General features: G+C 32.2%; 1 protein-coding gene and 1 long non-coding RNA gene across 7 annotated transcripts in view; one reads left to right on the top strand and one right to left on the bottom strand.

Moving 5' to 3' along the window:
• LOC141505549 (uncharacterized) overlaps window positions 1-20923 on the bottom strand; it is a 43936-nt gene that overhangs the window by 18233 nt on the left and 4780 nt on the right. Inside the window, exon 4 of one of the 3 annotated variants that reach the window (XR_012473628.1) lies at window positions 17559-17770. The exons of the other annotated variants lie outside the window; for them this stretch is intronic. This is a non-coding gene — a long non-coding RNA (uncharacterized LOC141505549). Of the gene's footprint in view, window positions 1-17558; window positions 17771-20923 lie in introns of those variants that run through there. 3 annotated transcript variants of the gene reach the window in all.
• Window positions 1-20923, top strand: part of DPY19L3 (dpy-19 like C-mannosyltransferase 3) — a 99586-nt gene that overhangs the window by 6987 nt on the left and 71676 nt on the right. For 3 of the 4 annotated variants that reach the window (XM_074211472.1, XM_074211468.1, XM_074211470.1), the window contains exons 2-4: window positions 2035-2175; window positions 3893-4026; window positions 20761-20851. In XM_074211472.1, coding sequence (XP_074067573.1) covers window positions 2073-2175; window positions 3893-4026; window positions 20761-20851 — 328 coding nt within the window. In that variant the 5' untranslated portion in view covers window positions 2035-2072. Of the gene's footprint in view, window positions 1-2034; window positions 2176-3892; window positions 4027-20760; window positions 20852-20923 lie in introns of those variants that run through there. The other variant, XM_074211471.1, reaches the window with a different exon arrangement.

Raw genomic sequence — 20923 nt, forward strand, 5'->3', positions numbered from 1 at the left:
CTAGCCTCAAATACTTACCAAATCCTTACTGACCCTGGGCAAGTTATTTAACCCTGTTTGCCTCAGTTTCCTCATCTGTACATTTTACATTTTGGTTGGAGAAGGAATTGGCAAACCACTCCAGTACTCTGCAAGAAAACACTGAATGGGGTTATGAAGAATAGGACAGACTGAAAAACAACTAAGCAACAAGTATACTCAGGTGAAATAAGTTGATTAAATGGCTGGTCTCAAAATGTCATTAATGGGCTGAAGTTGTCTTAGAAGAGGGCATCCAGTGGAGTACTTGACCCAGTGAAGGTAAACTTTTTTTTTTAATTATTAATTTGGATAAAGGTATAGATGCAATACTTATTAATTTTTTAGTATACACAAGGGAGGTGTATGCCATTGAATGACAGAATTCAGAAAGATCATAAAAGTTTAGAAGAGTAGACTGAATCAAGGGAAAAATGTAGTGCCTTAAATTGAGTCCTTAAATCAACTTTATGAATTTAAAATGAGTTAGGTGTTGTTACACAGCAATATTTATCAAGGTCTGGGCAGTTTAGTGAAATATAAAACTCAGTTTGAATCAGCAATATAGAATAACAGTCAACAAAACCAATGTATAATGAGAAGCATAGATCTAGCTCTATGGAAATGATAGTCAATAAGCATTTATTAAGTGGTTACCAGATGATGGGGGGCACTAAGCACCAGAGATACAAAGAAAAGTCTTGTTGCCCTTAAGAACCTTACATTCTATTATATTCTTTTTTTTTTTTTTTTAAGGTTTTTGCAAGGCAAATAGGGTTAAATGGCTTGCCCAACGCCACACAGCTAGGTAATTATTAGGTGTCTGAGGTCAAATTTGAACTCAGGTACTCCAGACTCCAGGGCCAGTGCTCTATCCAAGGGACTTTACATTCTAATGAGGCAGCCAGCTTGTAAAGAACTAGGTCCATGCAAGAGATATATGGTATAAATGTAAACTAAACTGAGAGAAGATGGCATCTGAGTTTGTAGTCAGTTCCAGTCTTTGTATTTTAGGAAGGAAACTACTGACCTAAAATGTTAAGAAGGCACTTAGGATTTAGGGGAAAAAACTGCTGACCTAAATTGTTCAGAAAAAAGGCACTAGAATTTTGAGAGGTCATTCAACATGAGAATCAGTTGGGGGAACTAGAAATGTGGGGAAAGGGAAAATGAGTTGAGCTTATGATAGTTCTGAGTAGAAGTTGCAATCACAAATTTAAGCTTGCATTAATGAAAAACTGCCTAATGGGATATCTCCAAACAGTAGGTTTTTCTTTCATTTGTGGTATTGGGCAAAGGCTAGAGGACAGTTTACGCCTGATATATTTAGTAGGAATTCTTACCAATAGATGCATTGGACTAGATGACTTGTGAGGAAATCCTTTTTATTCGTGAGATTTTGTGACTTTTGACAAGGAGTGGGCTTGGAAAAATCATGAACGAAGTAAATTTCTTCTCTAGTGTATTGCCAACTTCTTTCTTTTCCATCTCCTACTCTGACAATTTTAGTGGCAGAAATTTGAGGACAAGTTGGGAGGAAAATGTCACTATGATGGACTGATGAAAGAAGTAGCTTTGACATATTGTAATGTCAAGGCATCCTCAGCTTATTACCAATATTCAGTGCCTACCTACTTTGACTTAATTTAGGACCAAATTTGTTTCTGATCAATTTTTATTTTTTCATTTAACAAGTGTTTGTTTGAAAATAAAATAAAACAAAAATTTTGTACAAACAAGCATGGTAAAGCTTTAAAAATCTTATATTGACCATGTCCAAAAATGTATGTTTTTGTCCTGAATCTTGAGTCCATAGCCTCTCTGGCCATAGGTGGACAGCATATATCATCATTGGTCCCCTGGAATCATGGCTGGTTGTTGTATTTATCAGAGTTTTTAAGTCTTGTAAAATTGTATGATTTTAAAAGTGTTTTAAAAGTTTTTTTTAAAGAGGGTTTAAGGTTACTGACTTTGCTTAAATGGACCAGATAATTTATTACTGTTTCATTTTTATAGGGATTGGTTTGAAGAAAAATGCATGAAAGTCTTACATCATGACAGCTATCAGGCAAAGGAAAGAAATAAAAGTTGCAGAAGTTTATGAGGATAATCCATCACGGGAGGAAGAGGAAGAACTAGAAAGACAGTTGTTAACTGGTAGGTAATTTCAACAAATACAGCATTTCCTTTTACTTGTACTCTGAGCCTATAATTGTTTAAGAGATTGGTATTGCATTGTTTGGGATGTTTCTTACAAAAGACTCAAAAGATACAAAGTTATTATTCACCAGTAAATAATTTAAACAATGTGATATTCCATATATCTATATGAGTAAACAAACCATTTCATAAATTGAATTGTGACATTAACATATAAATCAATTTTACATTAAATTTGAAGTCACATTTTGTTCATTTAAAACCTTTTAAAATATTGCTTTTATTGACTTCTCTAATGTTTGGTATTTAAAACTATTTTTGTTGATCATTAAATCTAACAAACTAAGAGGAAAGTCAGTGCTATATACAGTTTATGTAACTGAGGTAACAAGTACAGAGTAGTTTCTCAAGGACAGACATTGAATGTGCAGTGAATAGAACTTCAGGGATTCCTGATTCCCTTAGCTTTAGACTGAACAAATAAAGTCACTCTCTTTTATTTTTGTGCAAACATTTTTAACTCAAGACTCCTGTGATCTCTAATCCTTCTAGTTGCTGTCACAGGGAGGTAATTTATACTTGAAATATGGAATCATTATCAGAGTGGGCTTTATCTATATTCACCCCAATTTTCACCCCAATATTCACCCAATTTATAGAAATTTGCTTAAAATATGTGAATTGTCATTTGATTAGAGAAAAAGATAAAACTGGGTATTTAAAAGATAAAAGACTTTGTAACCTAAAATTTGATCAGTTAGGTGATATAATAGAGGACTAGACCTGGAGTTAGGAAGACTCATCTTCCTGAGATCTAATCTGTCACTCTAATCTCATACTCTTAGCTATGTGACCTTGGGCAAGCCACTTATAAAATTAACTAGAAAAGGAAATGGCAGACTTCTCCATTATCTTTGCCAAAAAACCTCCAGATGGGATCCTAGAGAGTTGTACATGGCTGAACGATAACAAGTATAAAATTCACCCTGTATAAGTATAATAAATAGTATGAAAAAATTTTAAAGTAGTATTTTTAAAATCAGATTTCATATTGGCTGTCATGCTTTTTTTTACCATAATTGGCAGATATTCTAATATTCTAATGATTGTATAGGTTATATATCTGTCTTATATTCTGAAGAAAGTATACTGTATGTCTACAAAATTTTTATCAAATAAAAGTAATTGACTGTTCTTCCATCTTTTACCAGAATGAAAACTTCCAATTTTTTTTTAATGGACATTGTGGAGGAGGGATTGATTAGTTTTGTTGAACTAGAAATAATGGGTATAAGTTGCAAGTGGCCTAAGTAGGTTTGATATTGGGGAAAATTTCCTTAATAATTAGAATTTTCAAAAGTCTTTCTAGAAGTGGTCCTGATCCTTGGAAATTTTTCTTCAGAACCTGAACAACCACTTGTTGGACATATATTATGTGGGATAACTTTCGTTTATAGATTGTGCTGGATGTTTGACTGGATGGTCTCTTCCAACTCCAAAGTTCTGTGATTTGGATTCTAATGCATTCACATAAATAATGAAAAATATATATATATATATATATATATATATATATATATTATAATTTTAAAAAATATAATATAGACCTCAATCAAATTGGTTTGAAAAGATTTCCAAAAACTTGACACATACCACTGTGCTCAATAGTTAAATGATTAAATTTTTAACTGACTTTTTTTTTGGCAAAAAAAAGTTTACAGTGGGAGAGGATTATGGAAAATTCTGTCATTAACGGTTGGTGGAACTATTGGCCTTTGCATCGGATTTCTTACTTCTGTCTACCTTGCTACTTTACATGAAAATGACTTATGGTTTTCTAACATTAAGGTAAGGCATTCCAATTAATTATCGAAGTTTTTTTTTTAAAAGTATAAGAAAAATTGAAAAATTCTGAATATATACTGCATGGTCATGCATATCATCTAGTCTTTTTTTTTTTGCAAGGCAATGGGGTTAAGTGACTTGCCCAAGGTCACAAAGCTAAGTAATTAAGTGTCTGAGGCTGGATTTGAACTCAGGTCTTCCTGACTTCAGGGCTGTTGGTCAGTATATTGCACCACTTAGCTGTCCCAAGGCATCTAGTCTTAATAAATCAATGAAATTATTTAAGGACATAGGACATAATGGATCCATTACTGAGCAACTGGTACAACAAGATGATAGGTGAAGATTTCCATTGATTAGATGCTAAAGGAATTTGTACTTCTAATTTGTCTCTTCTGTGCTAGAGTTTACTTTTGTCAGTTCCATAGATATACATGTAGTTTGACTCTTATAGGGTACCTAAAGGGTAGGTTAGTAACCAAATGTATCTTGGTTGGTTTCTTTAGGTGGGGCCCCTGAAAATCTTGAGTTTTTACTTATGTGCCTTTCATAAAATTGCCTATCTACTTTGATTCCATCAAGGAAGTGAAGCCATTGGATCAACTGTGTCTAGTAATGGTGGATAAGGAAGCACTGAGAACTAAGTATTTCTTTTTCTTAATTAAGGAGGTACAAATAGACGGGACATTTCAAGAAAGCTTGAATCTGTTTAGTGAAATCTGTTTAGAATGTCTTTTGTTTGTTTCTCCTGCCTGTAATTTAGAAGTTTACAGAACATAGAAACCTGAAGCTCTTACTTAATCAAGGAACCATAGAACACCTAGGAGAAAAAACTATATATATATAAATATATATTTATATATGTATATGTATATACATATACATATATATATGTACACAGACATATAAACACACACACACACACACACACACACACACACACAGAGGACCTTGTTTAGCAACTCTTTGTCCTTTAACCCCCATTCTGGAGGTCTAGAATATAGAAAACTGTTATTCACTGTATTGAAATGCCACAACAAATTTCAAAAGGAGCCACATTATCCTCTGGAGATTGCAAAAGTTCTAAATTTTGTCTAACTCTGTCTGGGAAAGTATTTTCTGCAAAACCCATTTCAATATAGTTCTTATGGATTATTGTTTGTGGATTTGGAATGAAAAAGGACTTTGGAGTCATACTTAGTCCAATCCTATATTATAGATGCAAAAATTGAAATGAGGAGCTGCAGCCAGAAAGCACCGTGGATATAGAACACCAGATCTGGAGTCAGGAACACTCTTCTTGAATTCAAATCTTGCCTTAGACACTTAGACAGCAAAACTATATTAATGGGGGATCTCAGCCTCCTCTCAGAATTAGATAAATCTAACTACAGAATAAACAATAAGGAGGTTAAGGAAGTGAATGGAATTTTAGAAAAATCTTTACCAATCATCTTGGTGTACTGTTGCTCTGTAATGGGATCATCATGTCCGATGTCCTTAAACTGGGATCTCAATTTCATGGGTTTATTAAGACCTCTGGAGAAAATTGAATGGGGATAGAGCGGATATCTTCTTTGTGACATATGACACCTACATAAAAATTGACCATATATTCAGGCATAAAGACTTCAAATCAAATGCAAAAAAGCAGAAATGTTAAGCACATCCTTTTCAGATTATGATGCAATAAAAATTACATGTAATAAAGGACCATGGAAAGATAAACTAAAAAGTAATTGGAAACTAAATTTTAAATCTAATTTTAAAAAATGAGTGGATCAAACAACAAGTTATAGAAATAATCATTAATTTCATCCAAGAAAAGGACATTGATGAGACCTGATAATGCAGCCAAAGCAACTATTAGGGGAAATTTTATAATGCTAAATGCTTACATGAACAAAATAGAAAAAGAGAAGATCAATGAATTGGGCATGCAACTAAAACAAAGGAAGAAAAAAGAACAAATTAAAAATCTCTAGTTAAGTACCAAATTAGAAATTCTGAAAATCAAAAGAGAAATTAATGAATTTGAAATTAAAAAACTATTGAACTAATAAAATTAAAAATGATTTTATGAAAAAATCCAATAAAATATATAAACCTTTGGAAGAAGGAAACCAAATTACCAATCTCGAAAATGAAAAGGGTGATTTCACCACTAATGAAGAAGAAATTAAAGTAATAATTTGGAACTATTTTACCCAACTATATACCCAATTTCTGATATAAATGAAATGGCTGGATATTTACAAAAATACAAATTGCCCAGATTAGCAGAAGAAATAAAATACTTTTAAGATCCCCATTTCATAAAAAGAAACTGGACAAGCCATCAATAAACTCCCTAAGAAATAAATCTCTAGAGCCAAATGAATTTATAAGTGAATTCTGCCAAAAATTTTAAAGAACAATTACATTTCTATATCAACTATTTGAAAAAATAAATGAAGGAATTCTACCAAATTCTTTTTATGACAACAACATGGTGCTAATATTTAAACTAGGAAGAAACAAAATAGACAGAACATTATAGACCAATTTTCCTAATGGATATTGAGGCAAAAATTTTAAATAAAATTTTAGCAAAGAAATTATGGAAAGTTATCACTGGAATGATACAGTATGATCAGGAAGGATTTATACCAGAATACAGGAATGGTTCAGTATTGGGGAAACAATCAGCATAATTGACATATCAATAGAAATACTAACAAATTATATGATTTTCTTGATAGATGCTGAGAAAACCTTTGACAAAATACAGCACCTATTCCTATTAAAAGCACAATAGAGCATAGGAATAAATGGAGTTTTCCTTAAAATGATAAGTAGTATCTATCTAGGCCATCAACAAATATATGTAATGGGGATAAACTAGAAGCACCCAAATAAGATCAGGGGTGAACCAAGGATGCCCATTATTACTATTATTATTCAGTATTGTATTAGAAATGTCAGTTTTAGCAATAAGATAAGAAAAAGAAAATGAAAAAATTAAGACTAGGCAATGAGGAAATGAAACTTTCACTCTTTCCAGATGATAATGATGATTAGAGAATTCTAGAAAATCAACTGAAGACCTCCGACTTCTTGCCATTTCTTTTTTGAAATATAGTTTATTGATAATTTTTTCTTTTTATATTACCTAAATTTTCATCTATATTCCTCCCTTTGTCCTTCTAGAGATCCATCTCACATAATATTTAACCCACAAAATCATTTTATGTTTTGAAAATGTTTGATGATATATATAATATTTTTACATTGACCCTTTTTTGCAAAGGAGTCAGAGGAGGTGTTTTCTCACATTTCTTCTTTGAAGTCATACTTTTTACTGGTAATTTTGCAACTTTCATTTTTTATTGTTTTGTAGTGGTTCTTTCCAGTTACATTGCTGTATTTACAGTGTGTATTTTGTTTTTTTGAGCTCTGCTTTTTTTCCCACAACTTGCACTTTGTATTTCAGTGCTTCTCTGTATTTTATCATATTTGTCCTTTAATTACATTCATATACCATAGTTTTATTATTTCTCAATTGACTGGCATTTATTTTGTTATTTCTTTATTGCAAGGCAATGGAGTTAAGTGACTTGCCCAAGGTCACACAGTTAGGTAATTATTAAGCATCTGAGGCCACCTTTGAATTCAGGTCCTCCTGATTCCAGGGCCAGTGCTCTATCCACTGTTCCACCTAGCTGCCCCATTTACTTTGTTTCTAGTTCTTTGCTAACTACAAAAAAAAAGTGCTGCTATGTATATTTTGCTATATATGAGGCCTTTCTCTTTCTCTTTTCTGTGGAATATCTGTGTCAGAGGTAGGCATTTTAGTCACTTTAATTACATAATTCGAAATTACTTTCCAGGATGGTTTTCTGAATTCCCAGTAGTATCACAAATGCATTAATTTTTGCCTATCTTTCCACAAACTCCAACACTGACTATTCTTATTTTGTCTTATTTGCAAATTTACTGATTGCATAAAGCAGCAAGGTTGCCTTGATATGTATTTTTCCTATTAATTTTGATTTAAAGTATTCTTTCATATGGTTGTTAATAGTTTTTAATTCTTTTGAGAACTGATTGTTAATATTGTTTTGACATCCTCCCATTTCTGACTTACCGTTAGGTACCTTCAACAATCCAATTTCTTCTCTTCTAGGCTTGCTTTGTGTTAATAATAGAGTTCAATAACATCAAGGTGATTTTATAACTGCAAGTTCATAGTATATATTCTTGACCACTTTTACTTCTAATCTATTTTTTATTAATTCCTTATCTTCTATGTACTTTTCATCTTTCCCCTGCCACCAATTAAACCACACTTACCTTTCTTGAAATGTATGTATGACCTAGCCTCTATGATCCTGAGAATATTGAAGTTATCCAAATGTGAATTTCCTTAGTTTTCTCTCTTCTTTTCCTGAAAGCCTCTCAAAATCAGCAACCTTTCTGTCTTCATCGGTTAATGAAGATAGATCCTTTCTGCTTGCTAAAACTTGTCCTTTAAATTGTATCTTAGATCCTTGATTTGATATTCAACCTCTCCTTTGCTACTGATTTCTTTTTATGTATCTATAAATATGCTTAGATATTCTCAATCCTACAGAACTTTTTCTTTGACACCTTTAACCCTTCCACCTTTTTCCTTTATTCCATTGCTAAACTTAAAAATTATTCCTGATTCTTACACTTTAATACTTTCTACTCTCTTCTTAGCTGCTACTATTTTTGCTTCTATTTCCTTCATAACTCATCTTAAGGTGATCTCCTACTCCCCGGATGCTTGGGTATTTTGACCTTCTTATTTTCTTTGATCCCTGATTGCTTTTGATACCGAATGCTTCCTCCTTCTTGATCTTAATTTTCCCTTAGCTTCAGGAACACTAGGCACTCTTCATTCTCCTACCTTTCTGTCTCTAATAACTCCTTATCCTCTTCCCATCTTTTTAACATGATTATTTTTGCTGTGTCATTTTCCTCTATGCTCTTTGATAATCTTATTCACTGACATGACTTCTGTGCCTATTACTCCCATATCTTGATTTTTTTTTGTCCTACTGTTATCTGAATTTCGCCATATCCAGAATCGAATTAATCAAGAATTTATCAAGTACCTTCTTTGTGGCAGGCACTTTGAATACAAAGTCAGAAAAGTCCCTGCCTTGAGAGGGATGCATTCCTATATAAGTATATGTAGAATATGTACAAGATAAATATAAGATAGATTATGTGGTATTTGTGGTATTTATTTTTTTGGTTTTCAGCATTCATTTTTCTTTAAGGTTTTGAGTTTCATATTTTTATCTCTTCATTTTTTCCCTCATCCCTCCCCTTGTCAGGAGTAATCTGCTATAATAATACATGTTTAACTATGTTAAATAAATTTCCATATTAATCTTTTTGTGAAAGAAAAATCATAACAAAAGGGGAAAAACCATGAAAAGGAAAAAAGACATAAAGCATAAAACAAATTTTAAAAATTGAAAACAGTAGACCAACAGCTTTTGTCTATATTCAGACTCCATAGTACCTTCTCTGGATATGGATGGTACTTTATATCACAAGTCCTTTAATATTGTCTTCAATCATTTTACTGCTGAGAAGAGCTAAGTCCTCATAGTTGATCATCACACAATCTTGTTAATATGTACAAATGTTCATCTAGTTCTGCTCACTTTAATCAACATCAGTTGATGCAAGTCTTTCCAGACTCTTCTGAAGTCCACCCACTCATGATTTCTTACAGAACAATAGTAGTCCATCACATTCATATACCACAGATTGTACAACTATTCCCCAGTTGACGGGCATTCTCTCAATTTCCAATTCTTTGCCGCCCCCAAAAGAGTTGCTTTTAAATATTTTTGTACATGTGGGTTACAAGATACTTTTGAAGAAAGAATGCATTAGAGAAATATCCAATAGGCAGTTGGTGTGATGCAAGACTAAATCTCAGGAGTTTGACAAAAGGTAGATTTGTGAGTCATTTGCAGAAGATGATGATTAATCTTATCATCAGAATGATGAGGTTGCCAAGTGTGAGAAGGTACAGAGCTCAGAGGGCACAGAAAAGAGTCTTGGGGAACAACCCCAATTAAGGATCATGAAATAGATGGTAAGCTAACAAAGGAGACTAAGAAGAATAGGTATTAGAAAAACCAGGAGAATAGTGTCACAGAAACAACAACACAGAGATGAAGAGCATCTAGAAAGAGAGGGTGATCAGTAGTGTTAGGTGTGTTGGGTTAAGAGTAATGAGAGTTGAATAACATCAGAGATTAGTGGTCACTTAGGGGTCATACTTTTTTTGAGTTAACTTTTGATGAAGTTGGAAGCCTGATTGCAAAGGATTGAGAAATGAGTTTGAGGACAGAAAATGGAAGTAGTATTTGTAGGACTTTTTCTAGGAGTTTGACCGTGAAATGGATTAATTTATTAATATTATAATTAATTATATAATATAATATTAATTAATATTACATTAAATAATACTATATAATATTATAATACAATATATTATATATTCATGTTGTATATATTAATATTGTATTATAATGATTATATGTTAATTATAACATAATATTATAATTAATTAATATTATAATAACGAGTACATCTTAAAGTCTAGTGAAGGTTTTTAAAGAATGGAATGGAATAGAAAATCAATTCAGTTTCCCATTCTTTTTAAGGGAAACTATATATATATATATATATATATATATATATATATATATATGGTATATGTATATATATGTGTGTGTGTATGTATGTGTGTGTGTGTGTGTGTGTGTGTGTGTGTAGGGAAAATAATGAGAACTGCTGCTTCTTAGAGTCCAGCATCAGCTCAGATATGGGAGATTTGATGGGAAAGGAAAAGCTAAGTAAAAAGGAGTGGGGAGTTAAATAGTGATTGAGGGGTCAATCCGCATGAGAAGACAAGAGGAGGTGGGCTCCAGGACACATGATGAAGAGGAGATCCACCTCATTATCAGAGACTGGAAAAAAGAGAGAATGGCGGATGATTATAAAAGAGTTTTGAGATGTAGAAATGGTAAAATTGGAAGTTCATATCAAGCAACAGCTTTTTGTTCAAATATGGGGAAGGTCTTTCAGCTAAGAAAGGGGGAAGGGGAGGTTTGAGATGAGAAGAGAGAGTTTGGAAGGGTCTCTGGAGAGTAGGATAGAGAATCATTTTGGAAGGAGTAAATGCATCGCCTAGCTGTAATCAGGGTGTAGTTGAGATTAGATAACAAATTTATGATAGACTCAGGAAGCATAGTTGCTTGGTTCAGCTGCATGTGAGAAGGAGTAAAGGAATCAGATAATAGGAATAATCCAGAGTTGTTGTTTAACAAGATAATTAATAGACCTTCTTTTGACTTGACTTTCTGTCTGTGGAACTACCATTCATCAAAGTTTCACACATTTAAAACCCTGAGGTTGTCTTCCTCTTCCCTCTTATAGGTGTGAAATCTTAACATTTACTTCTGTGCAGATTAGGTTAGTTCTTTTTTAAAATGCATTGATAAATTCCCTGAGTCCAGGTGACTAGGAATTCAGACTACTAGTGTCACTTCCTCAGAGCAGCCACAAGGAAATGTAAGGGACTCAAAAGTTTGGGTGGCAGATGAGAACTTCACTCAGCTGAACCAACTAAAGGGGCTCTTTGATTACCTATCCTTGTTGACTATCCCTCTCTTGCTATGACTAAGTTAGATTCCTCTTGTTAACTGTTGAATTAATAATTAGTGTCTGACTTTGTTCCAAGATTGAACTTGTCCCCCTTGTAGGAACAGGGGAAGTATCTTGTTCCCCTAATCCAGAACCTACTTCTCCTTTACATCTTGTTTGCTATCAATTATTAGATCCTCTCAATTCATTCTCCAAATCTTCTTTCCAGTTTACTCCCTATTCTCAATTCATGCTACCACCAACTTAGTACAAGACCACCTTACTATATTCACGTGTACTGTTAGCCTCCTTGCAGTTTTTCTCAGCTTCACTTTCTTTCCCTCTCCAGTCTATCTTTTTATACAGTTCTTAGAATTTCTATCTTATGCATAGATGTGGGCATGATACACTTCTCAAATCTTCAGAAGTTACCAAGACCCTTGCTAGTCCTCTTCCTCCTTTCCAGGCTTATCTTGTGTATTTCAGAGATATATATTTCACATTCCTGCCAAACTGGACAGTTCTTTGCTCTCTAAACATGCTCAGGAATTTCATACTTTTGTCTAGTCTTTCACCTGTGCCTGGAAAAGTTGAATCCATACCTATTTGTCAAAACAAACTCACAAATACTATTCCCTCTTCTTCGAAAACTTATTGTACTCACTCAATTGTAATAGCTTACCCTCTTGAATCTCACATAACACTTGTTTTGTAATTCTGATGCATTTTTCATTTAGTATTGTATATTGAAATTATGTTTGATTATCTTACCTCCCAATGGTCTATAAGCTTTTTTAGTTGGGGAATCATATCTTAATACAAACTTTGTATTTGTTTATATCTCCTTTAAATTCTGTAATTAATTCCCCTAGCAATTAGCACAATATTATGTGTACATTAGGAACTTAAATATTTGTTGTATCGTATTTCTTATATTACTATATTTAAACCCAGTAAAAACAGTTTTCCAACTCTACTTCTGAAGTGTCAAAAGGCAATCATAAAAGTGGAAAATGTTTGCTTTCAGAGAGCAGTTTGGAGGCAGCTAGGTGGCACAGTGGATAGAGTACCAGCCTTGAAGTCAGGAGAACCTGAGTTCAAATCCAGTCTCAGACACTTAATAATTATCTGGCAAGTCACTTAACCCCATTGCCTTGCAAAAAAAAAAAAGCAAAAAAGTTTGAATAGATGTTTGAAAACATGTCTTTTCTTCTCCAACTTCAGTTATTTGCTTCTTGATTTATATAAAAAGGACAACTACTTTAGTGGACAAAGGCATTTTATTTTGATTTAGAACCTAATGCTTTATACAAAGATACTATGAGTTAGTAAAAATTTTAATAACTAGAGTTTATGCATCCCAAATGAGTGTTCTTTTCAAAGTAGACCTTTTGGGAGAACTATATCCTTAGCCAAGGATGCTTCATTGCTCAAAATATTTGTTTTGTAGTTTTTATTTGGAAACTCATTGAAACTTCTTTGTGGGTCATATAACTCAGTCTGATTACCTTTTAAGAAAGGCATAATTTATTTTATATTCTAGAATGATATTAACCAACTTCATTGTCTATCTTCTGTACTAGTCATGGTACTGAATGACTTTTGGCTCTTTCTAGAATTCAAATACACCTTTAAAGAACAAAAATGTATTACTATTATATAGACTATAAAAGAAATTCCTATTCAGTAATTTCTCAAAGTACAAAATCACTGTAATAATTGCATGAGTGATACCTTTTAGTTCCTTTTTTCTGAGATTATCAGTCAATTAATCAATCAGTTTTTATTAAGTATCTATCATGTACCAAGCACTGTGCTAAGCAACAGGGATACAAAAAAGGGCAAAGAGTTCCTGACTTCAAGGAGTTCTGAATCTGATAGAGGAGACAATATGCAAAAAAAATTACAAACAAGCTACATATAGGATAAATAGGAAGGCACTAGAATTAAGAGATTTTGTTCATTTGAACCTGTCACATTCTTTATGGTTTCTGTACTGGAATACATAGTTTACTGTGTCTTAAATTTTACAAGTTCAGCCACATGCAGACTTTTTATGTCTTCTTATTTTACTTGATCATTAAATCCTCTTAAGTTAGTTATTCGTGGTCTGTCCTTTGTAATCCAAAAGGTCTTTCTTGCCAGAGAAAACAGAAGCAAAATAAGAAATGGACATCTTTATTTCATCTCTGTTACTTGTTTATCATCATCTCCTTCAGTGACCTCTTCATCCTTTTAAGCTTCCTTTTTGCTCCCCACAAAACACTCAACACTATACTTTTACTTTAAAATGAAAAAAAGTCTTTTCAGTGTGAGAAGAAATTGGAGGTGTTTCAGAACTTTTGTCATGGATTTTTTTCTCTTTATAGATTTAATTGTAATCCTAGAAATTTTTGTTATTTAAAAAGCAAAAAAAAAAAAAAAAAAACCTTGTCAACTTTATTTTGGCTCCTATAAGGAACAGTCTTTAAATGGTATATTCTCTACCATTAGCAAGGTTCCATTAATAATTCTTTTCAAATTGCTTTATTTTTATCTTATTTGCAAAGAAAGCACTACAAAACCCTAAAATGTTTTTTGGTCTTCATCTTTGCTGGATTTCAGAAAAGCTGATATTCTCGCTCTGGAACAACATGAAGTAATTCTCTTCTTGAAGCAAAGCTTAATCTCTCTAGTGCTTCTTTTGGAAGGAGCCTCTCTCTATTTGAGATTTTCTGATTGAAAGGTTCTCCTCCAGCTTTCTGCTTGTTACTAGTCATCCCAAGGATTTCTTTTATTGTTGTAGTGGAAATTGAATTTATTTCTTTTAAAACTTTATTGCTATCTTTTGTTTTTATATCACCTAAATTTTCCCAAATATCTATTTTCCTCCCCAAAACCATCTCTAATAACAGATAATATACGGGATGGGGGGGAACAGTTCAACAACTCTAACCAACACATCAACCAAGTCTGACATTATATTCTTAGTTCTATGACCAGATTTCACTGACCTTGTAATCATTGACAAACATAAACATTTTCATATTCAATGAAAAAAAAGGAATTTTATATAAAATTACAGATTTCTACTATGAATGGCCTATTTTTAAATAGATATTAAATTTACCTTGGTACTACCACACTGCCCTGCTTGTGTATGTCCCTTCTGAACTTCTCTCTGCTGTATATTTTTAAATGTTTTACTAATATGCTTTTCTTTCTTTTTCTTTAAAATTTGTATCATTTTTCACAACTTACCCACTACCCTCAAAATTCTTTCTTCTCTTTTCCCTGCCAAATTCCCTTTCTTGTAAGAGATAAATATTATCTGACCAAAGATACCTATTGTCCTATATTGTCTTGCTGCTCTTTTCATCCATCCCCTCCCTGACACGGAGTATACTTTCATCATTGAGCCCTCTAGAATTTTGATCAGTCATTGCATTGATAGTCTTTTTAAGTCTTTTAGAGATTTCTTTTATATTACTGTTATCCTAATATGAATTGTTTTCCTTGTTTGAATCATTTTATTCTGAATCAGTTCATATAAGCCATTTCAGATTTCTTGTAGCACAATTTTTCCATCATGTTCATGTATCCCATTTTATTTAACCTTTCCACACTTAATAGCTCTACTTTTTCGCTGGTTCATTACTGTAAAAGAGCTGCTATCAATATTTTGTCTTTTTTCCTTTAAGTAAGAACTATATTGGAAATGTAACAAATTAATATAGCAACCACAAAGTTACTCATAAAATTTTCACCCATTTCTGTATTTCTCAGAATTTTGGCTACAACAAGTACAAATTCTTTGCATTTCTTTTTACATTTTTGATTCTGGTATGCAGTTTATTTTTCTCAAAATTACTTGAATAGTGTCTTGTCTGAAATATTTTTTGTTCACTTTGGTTAAGCTAAAATTATCCAGATGGTAAAAAAAAAAAATTGTGCATAAAGCAGAGATTGATAGGTTGTTCAATACATCTGAAATATTTTAAAACGTTCATTTCTAGGCACTGATAACTAAAAAAATTGTAATTGAAGCAGAGTGTCACGAAAGATGAAGAAAATGCTGATTTAATTGTCAAAAAAAAAACATGTAACTGGATTATCACATCAATAAAGTTTATTTTGGAATGGAGAAATTATCTAAAATATAATACCATGTATACATATATTAAGCTTTTAAAAATATCAGAAACATAAAAGGAAACAAATTTTTGGTATATATTATGTAGATAGTTTAGATAATGTAGTTTTACCATTTGTAATTCTAAGAATGAAATTTAGATAAAGGAGAAATGAAAAATACAAAAAGTAATTAAAAGCTACATACCATATTTCATATATCCTAACCTATTAGAAAGGATGTATAATTAATTCTTTAAGTTCTAATTTATCAGCTAGGAAATTTAGAAATTAATTATTTAAATTTTCTAGGATGATTTATTGTTTTCCATTTTAATAGTTATACAACCCAAATCATTATTTAGATAATAGAACTACTAAAGTTATCTAGATATAGTCATAAATTGTGACAAACTTGAATCTTTATTTTTTTTTAGGTTTTTTGCAAGGTGGTGGGGTTAAGTGTCTTGCCCAAGGCCACACAGCTAGGTAATTATTAAGTGTCTGAGGCCAGATCTGAACTCAGGAACAATTGGATTGAGTAAACGCTAAGGAAGGAACTGTTTCATGACCCTTTGAAAAATCAGTACCTAATATAATCCCTTGCCCACTGTAGGTGCTCAAGAAATGTTTGAGGTTAATGATTTAGAAATACATTCTCAACTAGATATAGACTCTTATGGGAATTAATATGGCAATATATATCAGGCTTGGTTAATATATCATATGTTCCCCATGAGTAACTCTTCCATACTAACATTTTCATCCCTAATTTCCTTATCTATTTGGACTTAAAAATTATGCATTTTTCTCCTGTTGGGCAATCCTGAAAATGAAAAAGCAAGCAGATAGTTTATTAATAAATATGAACAGCTGATGACAGAAACTACAGTAAAGGGACTGCTGGTTACTTCTGTCTTTCCCTGTTGAAAAAGAATTACTCAAAAGTGTTGTCACATTTCTTATAAAATTCTCATCTTGTTAGCTTATGTTCTGTGCCAAAGGTCTAGTCAACTTTAGAACAGAAATTATGCCATTCTAACAGATGGCCATTAATTTAACCAGCCAAGAAACCATATTATGCACATTAAATGTTTGCTGGTGACATACCCTTCTAAGAGTTTTGCTCAACAGCTGTCTGAATGAAATTGCTACATGTATGACAGAGGTTATTTGCTAATCTATTTCTAAAGTAGATTTTAAGAAATGAAGGAAAAAGAAGAAAGAAAGGGCAAAGAGAGAATCGGAAAAGGGATCATAGTATTTAGTGCTGGAAGGGTCCTTAGAACCATCGAGTCCAACCCTCTCATTTTATAGATGAAGAAAGTGAGACCCAGTGGGCACTTAGTGACTTTGCCAGTCAGTCTTATGTGTTTGTCCCCAGGGAGATCTGAGCACAGATCTTCTGCCTTCCAAGCTATTGCTTTTTTTCCTGTTCCTCAGGTTTTCAAGGAGCAAATTTCTTTTTTTTTTTTTTTAATTTTATTTTTCAAGGCAATGGGGATGTTAAGTGACTTGCCCAAGGTCACATAGTTAGGTAACGTCTGAGAGCAGATTTGAACTCAGGTCCTCCTGGCTCCAGGGCTGGTACTCTATCCACTGTGCCAACTAGCTGCCCCTTTCAGGGAGCAAATTTCTTCTATGAAATTTACTGTTGAAGCAGAAAGCACTGATAAGAGGTTTATAATTTTAAGACAAATTTAAACAAACAGAAATATGCCCTCTTAAAAGATTTTATATTGCTGTTAGTTGCTTACTTTGAATCATTAATAGTAAAGTTTCATTTAATCTTCTTATTTTTGCCTATTAGTTTTTTTGTTGCTATGCTACACAAACCACCTGTTAAATTGTCTTTTTTTCCTCTCTTTAATTTCTTCCTTTTACTTTTTTGATTTTCCCATTCCTTTGTGCTATTGTCTTCAGAAGAAGAATTTTCATTCTCTCAAAAGCATTACATTCCCTATGGAAAAAAATGCAAATTAAAATGTGTAGTAACTGTTCATTTTGTAGTCTTTTGATGGTAACCTCTATTGGTATAGGTTTTGTTGGCATAGTATACCAGGCAAAGTATAAATTGCTGTAAAACTGGAAAAGCATTTGAATGAATAAAGCAGATGTTCTCTTAGCATGAAGCAGATGTAAAACTTGCAAGTGTCTGTCTAATAAAGTATAGCATTTGGTTCTATACAGCTGGTGCCAAGATTACAAATTAATCATGTTTGAATGCATTTTTGCTAATTAGGTCCCCCTCTGTTTTTGTTCTTTGAGGGGGTATTAAAAAAGAATTGTGTCACAATAAGTCATCTTTTCTTTTCTCTAATCTTCTCTTCTCTTCTCTTCTTTTCTCTCCTCTTCTCTTCTCTTCTCTTCTCTTCTCTTCTCTTCTCTTCTTTCCCCAATTGAGAAGCAGTATGGTATAATAGAAAGAACTCTGGACTCAGATTTGAGCCCTTGTGCCATTTTATGCTAGTTTAACAACTATGAGCAGATTACTTAAATTTTCCAAACCCTATCCTCATCTGTAAATTAAGAATGTTAATATATAAGCTACTTATCTTACCAGTTGTGGTGGGGAAAACATTTTTTAACTTTATATTATATAGATTTATATATTATAATTATCCTGAAGTAATTTTTTCAATTGTTTACACATTTATTTTTTTACAAACTAAATTTGATATCATGTTCAAGCACATAGATGATATAATGACTAATTTCAGGTTTTAGAGAGTGAAACATCTAATCAAATCAGCTTTACTCCTTAAGACTCACTGTATCATTAAGCTTGTTCTGCCAAATTGTGTAAAGGAAGTATACAGAGACTGAAGGTCTCAGCTGAAAAACTCCAAATGAACCTATAAAGTATCATAAAGCATCTAGAAATTAGAAAATAAACTTTATTTTTTCCTTCTTGTTAGTTTGTTTTTTGCTTATATAATTAATGAATAAAGTTTGGGGCATATAGATTTTCAGTAAAAGTATACAATTTTGGTTTTATATTATACTAAGAGAAATGAAGCAGTTTCTTTGAAGATGAATAGATCAATGTGACTAAAAATAAGAGATAAATCTTTTATCACTGCTAGAAAAAAAACACCTCTCTAATCAGAATGGCTACTGCCTATACTGGTAAAACCATATCCTTTAATGCTTTCTCTGTTGTCCTTTTTATTAAAAAAAAAAGCTGTGATAATGGGATTAGATTAAATGGTTTGAACTTTTCTTGCTTAGATTACTTTACTAGAAAAATGAAAGATTTATTTGGCTCCCAGTAGAGAAGGCAGCATATCAGGTAAACTTTTAAAGTATATTACTCAAATTAGTAATTGAAAAACATAGTGGTTCTTCAGTTTGGGGGACTTATAACTCCTTGTCTTATTAAAAAAAAAATATATATATATATGTATATATCCCACTACTAGATATGGATTAACTAGAGGATTTCCTTGGTATTTCCAACTAAGTTGGGAGAGGGTTAGTGCTCTAAAAAATTAGAGGAGTAAGGAGCGGCTAGGTGGCACAGTGAATAAAGCACCGGCCCTGGAGTCAGGAGTACCTGGGTTCAAATCCCGTCTCAGACACTTAATAATTACCTAGCTGTTTGGCCTTGGGCAAGCCACTTAACCCCATTTTGCCTTGTCAAAATCTAAAAAAAAAAAAAAAATTAGAGGAGTTGCATGATCCATAATGAAGTAAAAAATAAAACCTAGTAGACTGCTTTAAAAAATTAAATTATATTATTATCATTATTATTATTATTATGTGAGAAATAGAGGATGAAAAAAATAAGCACAATTAAAAATCTTTTAGAGAAAGAAAATAAAGTGTTTTGGGAAGAAGAATGGTAGTATTAGATGAAACAAAAAGTCTTTAGTTATAAAATATCAATTTTATTATTAATAAAATATTCACAGAATTTGAGTCAAAAAGGATCTCAAAGGCCATCTAGCTCAACACAAATCTAAACCAGTTTCCTCCATGTGAACTCATGCCTAGAATTGTTAAGTAGAACTTTGATATAGCAGTATACCCCTGAAAAAGTTAAATTTCTGAGGAAAGAAGTCCTATGTATATCCATACTGCTGGATTGAGTATCAAATGACAGATTCAATATTGATATGAATCCTAATTTATTTTCAATTGTAAGCAAATTTATATCTTTATCTATATATCTCCCAGGAACTTAATAAAATCGAACTGCAAAGGATGCTGTATTTAAGCTAGACCAATCCCGTTTTAAACCCAATGAAGAAATTGAGACCCAGAGAAAGATTTTCTCAAGGTCACACAGCTTGACTGAGTCAAGATTTAAACTTGGGTTTTTTGATTCCAAAACCAGTATTCTTTTGGGTATACCACTCTTCTACAAACCACCACCAGCCCTGACATTTTTACATTGTTTTTATCAATTAAATTCAGTATTTTACAGTATTACATAACCAAATGTGACTATATTGAGATTATTTTAAATTTTCCATTCTTCTGGGATAGACTATATTATTTAAATGTAGTTTAACATTCTTTTTATTCATTTTCTTGCATTAATATTTTTCCACTGAGATGACACTTGTCAAAGTAAGATTCTTATGTAAAAATCCTTTCTTCAATGACAGTACCTTATATTTTTAGAATGAAAAGATTGTTCATTTGTGTTGATAGTTATAGGGCCATTGTTATTTTTTTTAAAAGTTTCTTTTTAGGCTATTTGTAGTTGTCATGATTCTAACATTATGTGGAAACTGACAAGTTTTATTTTTTAAAATTTAAATTTGATTTCTATTACTGTATAGAAACTTTTTTATCCTTTGGAAACTCAAATGTAAACTTGTTGACTGATCTCCTGGAATTCAATTTTCATAGAATTTTTCCCCCCTCTTCATTGCTGCTATGAAAATAGTCACTGAAATGTAATGAAGTCACAAACATATAACAGATCTAACTTTTTTTCAGGAAGTCGAGCGAGAAATATCATTCAGAACAGAATGTGGATTATATTATTCTTATTACAAACAAATGCTACAGGCTCCAACTATCTTGAAAGGTAATTAAATTAATAAAAAGTGTTGTCTTTTGATCTGTGTTGTATCTGTGTCCCAGATTGATGGGTAGACAA

The sequence above is a fragment of the Macrotis lagotis genome, chromosome 1, assembly GCF_037893015.1.
Source record: "Macrotis lagotis isolate mMagLag1 chromosome 1, bilby.v1.9.chrom.fasta, whole genome shotgun sequence".
Classification (NCBI taxonomy): domain Eukaryota; kingdom Metazoa; phylum Chordata; class Mammalia; order Peramelemorphia; family Peramelidae; genus Macrotis; species Macrotis lagotis.